This window comes from Panthera uncia (assembly GCF_023721935.1).
Source record: "Panthera uncia isolate 11264 chromosome A1 unlocalized genomic scaffold, Puncia_PCG_1.0 HiC_scaffold_17, whole genome shotgun sequence".
In the NCBI taxonomy this organism is placed as follows: domain Eukaryota; kingdom Metazoa; phylum Chordata; class Mammalia; order Carnivora; family Felidae; genus Panthera; species Panthera uncia.
The window spans coordinates 4,562,412-4,566,212 of record NW_026057577.1 but is presented as its reverse complement, the minus strand read 5'-3'; the positions used below and the strand labels follow the sequence as shown (position 1 = coordinate 4,566,212).

The window sequence follows — 3,801 nt, the reverse complement described above, 5'->3', positions numbered from 1 at the left end:
TTGTGTGCTGACTCTTCTTGCACACCACCCACACCTGTCCCTGGAGCACTGCCTGTGTCCTTGTGTGCTAACTCCTCTTGTACACACCCATACCTGTTCCTAGAGCTCATCCTGTGTCCTTGTCCACTGATTCCTCTTGCACACCACCCACACCTGTCTCTGGGGCTCATCCTGTGTCCTTGTGCACTGACTCCTCTTGCACACACTGACACCTGTCCCTGGAGCTCATCCTGTGTCCTGGTGCACTGGCTTCTCTTGAACACCACCCACACCTGTCCCTGGATCTCAGTCTGTATCCTGTGTACACTGATTCCTCTTGCACACCACCCACACCTGGCTGTGAATCTTCTCCTGTGCTGTCCATCATGTATGCGTTGGACCCTTGCACACCACAGGCCACAGTGTAGACCTGTGCTCCATCCCATCCACAGCTGCTGACTATCTTCTCTGCATCGTCATTCTCTCACTGATTTTCTTCCTCCCTTCAGGCTTCAGGCATCTTCACGCCACATGGTTCCTTTTAGGCAACAGGCATGCTCTCCTGCCACGGACCTCAAAGTAAAACCACAGCAAACACAAACAGAACCTTCCCATTCCCCACTCACCAAGTCTTAGCTCAACTACACAGGCAATAAATTTGAGACCTCCCTCCCAGTTCTCTCCACAGGAGACGCCTCTCTTTGCACCATGCTTGCCAGTTTTTCTGGGCCATTTTCCCGGGTTCACCTGACTCTACTTCTCAGGTGCATGAAAGTTAATGCTCCTTCAACACACTGCACTTGCACATTTCCACAGTGAAGTCTCCCTTGGCCCTCCCACAACCACTGCTCTAACCTTCAAATACCAGGGTTCTCCAATGCTAGATCTTGGATCTTTCTTGTTTCCCTGTATCTTCCCTTTTTAAAAAAATCTTAATTCTTTTCCAAAGAGAAATTTTTAAAGAATAATTTTAGGTGTAGCAAAAAATGTAGCACTCACGCGTTCAGTAATACCAGGTATGTGCCATGGACCCCAATTCCTGTCTCCAGTCCTGATTTCTCCTGAGAGTTCCAGACTCGCATATCCAATGATTCATCTGACGTCCTTAGCAGGATGTCTGAGAACAGCTCAGTCTTAGGACGTCCATGGTGATTTTCACTTATTTGGCCCAAATCTGCCCCAAACCTTCTGTTAGATGGAGCCAGAAGGGCCAGAGACTTATGCAGCTGGGGGTCACCTTGGGCTGCTCCCTCTGCCTTGCCCCTTCTGGACTCTGCTGCTTGTGGCCCCAGGACCCATCTCAGAGCTGTATCCTCTCCTCCATCAGTGCTGCTCCCCTGCTTACAGGTTCTCACTCATATTGCATGGTGCTTCATGTAAAGTCCAGGCCTCTACCTCAGCCTCCCAGGCTCTGCAGGGGCACACACAAGCCTTCCTGCCCTGTTGGTACCTCTTCCACATGCCCAGCTGTCACACACCACAGACACCACTCTCCCTGCCACAGGGGCGAGTTCACCCCTCCTCGTATGGCTGTGGTCTTGCCATCACCCACTCCTTCATTTAGATGTTGGCACCCCACCATTCCCAGGGGTCTGGACATCCCACTTGAACATGCTCTTGGCCATCCTCCTAGTATTCTGACTCTTTCCTATCATAGTTATTCCAGTTTTAATAATTAAAAAAACAAATGCTGACTAGTGGCTCACATCCCCACATAGACTCTATGCTCCATGAGGACAGGAGGAAGCTGTACATTCACTAATGGAGGCCAGTTGCTTGCACAGAAGATATCTGGTCATGGTTGTAACTGAATGAATGAATGGAGACTGGCTTCTCTCTGTCTCTTCCTGGGCCCTCACCATGTGGCTGTGGTGGGACAGGTGTCCCCAGATCCCCTACCTGCTTTCATCTGCCCAGCTCGTGGCTCGCAGTACTGCCCCTCCTGTCCTTGGGGGTCCCTCTCCACAGCCAGACTCTCCCCCCATGCTTCCCACCTATATGGTGCCCTGGGGCAGAAAGGCACTGGCTCTGCACTCTCTGTGCTAACAGTGTCCCCACAGTAGCTGTTCCTTGGAAGAGCTAGCTCTCTCGCTGCCCGGGCTCTGCAGCCTGTCTGTCCCTCAGGCAGTAAACAGGAGCTAAGGTCTCTCAGGGCAGCAAAACTTGGTGTTTACAGCCATAGAACCAGCATTTAGCACAGCATTTCTGCACCCTGGAATAGAAAGGAGAACACATGCATACATGCACATGCACACACACACACATGAGTACATGTGCACACACAAATACACATGTGCACGTGGGTGCACACACAAGTACATGTGTGCAATGCATGCACACACAAGTACATGTGCACACAGGTGTGCAATATGTGTCCACAAGTGCACGTGCACATACAAACACATGTGTGCACACACGTGCACACATATGAACAGACACAAGTGCATGTGCATACACATGCACACATAAATAAACATGCACACACTGCACACACGAGAACACATGTGCACTTATGTGCACAAAGCACCACACATGTGCATGTGCACACACTAACAAATGTGCATATGGCACACAGGCACACAGGTGAACACATAAATGTATACCATGCACACACAGCACTCACACATACACACATACATGCACACTGCACACACACGTATGCACACATAAACAAACATTCAGGGAGCAGACGCTTCCAGCCCCTACATAGTCCTCACCATAGATGACGTCCTCTGGCCAGCCTGAAATGAAACAGAAAGATGTGAAACTGTAGGGTTTGCACTGAACAGATGGGGCGAAAGCTTATGTTCTGTGAAGCTAAGTCAAAACAGGATGTAATGATCTCTCGCAGGGACCCTGTAAAGGAAGAGCAAATATCCCTTCTTCAGTGCCCAAAAAACAATCCAGGTCACTGTATTCCTAGGGAAAGGTTTTGTGGGGCGAGCCTGATGGCCCAGCCTTCCCATGTCTGTCATAAAGACACATCTCTGACCTGTTCCCCAGATCGGGGCCTGACAGCTATGAGCAAGGACACAGGAGGCAGGGAGGAGAGCAGACAGGCGAGTGGAATGATCCATACTGATGATGATCCCCGTGCTCACAACAAGATCCTCTCAGGTGACAGGCTTGCTGCTGTATTTGTTGCTTGAGCATTTTCAGGATGTTGTCATCACCCTCGACTGATAGACTTTCCCAGGTTCAAGCTCACATCTGTCTCCACAGCAGAGACCCGCCAGTCTTCCCCAAGTCACCCAGTGAAGAGCAGCCAAGCACCTCTTAGTGATGGAGGATCTCACTGGGCATATGAAGGTGGGCAGTCCCTGAGCTGGGGCCTGGGCAGGTCTCTCCCATTCCTCCTGTGCTTGAGGGTACACAAAGGAGGGACTTCATGCTGGGCTCCGCACGAGTGCCCTGGCTGGAAGGGGCACGTCTGTCCCACTGGGGCCTGCTTACCTTGGGACAGCTGCTCCTCTTCTCTGTACAGTTTCTCTTCTTCCAGCTGTACCCTATCCCTGTCCCTCTGACGTTTCCAGAAAAGACATGTGGCTCCAGTTGCTACAAGTCCCACTACAATGAGGATCACAGGCAGCACTGTCCTCCACGCCATTGATGGGAAACTTCTGGACAACTGAGCTAAAAGAGGGTCTGGAGAAGCGAGAATGCCAAGGTAAGAGAGCACCTGTGTTCTTAGGACACACATGCCACAGGGTTAATGACTCAGGGGGCAGGTGCTTGTGAACTAACCTGACATGACCTGAAAACATGTGTGTGCCTTTGCACAGACAGACATGGACAGACACACAGGAGAGAGATGGTAGACAA

General features: G+C 50.9%; 1 protein-coding gene across 1 annotated transcript in view; it reads right to left on the bottom strand.

Annotated features, from left to right (window-relative positions):
• The window catches only part of LOC125934806 (butyrophilin subfamily 1 member A1-like), a 6,762-nt gene extending 2,967 nt beyond the window's left edge, over positions 1 to 3,795 (bottom strand). Inside the window, exons 1-2 of the mRNA XM_049648400.1 lie at positions 3,433 to 3,795; positions 2,697 to 2,720 (exon numbers count right to left, since the gene is read on the bottom strand). Of these exons, the coding sequence (XP_049504357.1) occupies positions 2,697 to 2,720; positions 3,433 to 3,679 (271 nt within the window). The 5' untranslated portion in view covers positions 3,680 to 3,795. The remainder of the gene's footprint in view (positions 1 to 2,696; positions 2,721 to 3,432) is intronic.
• Between the last annotated feature and the right edge of the window lie 6 nt (positions 3,796 to 3,801).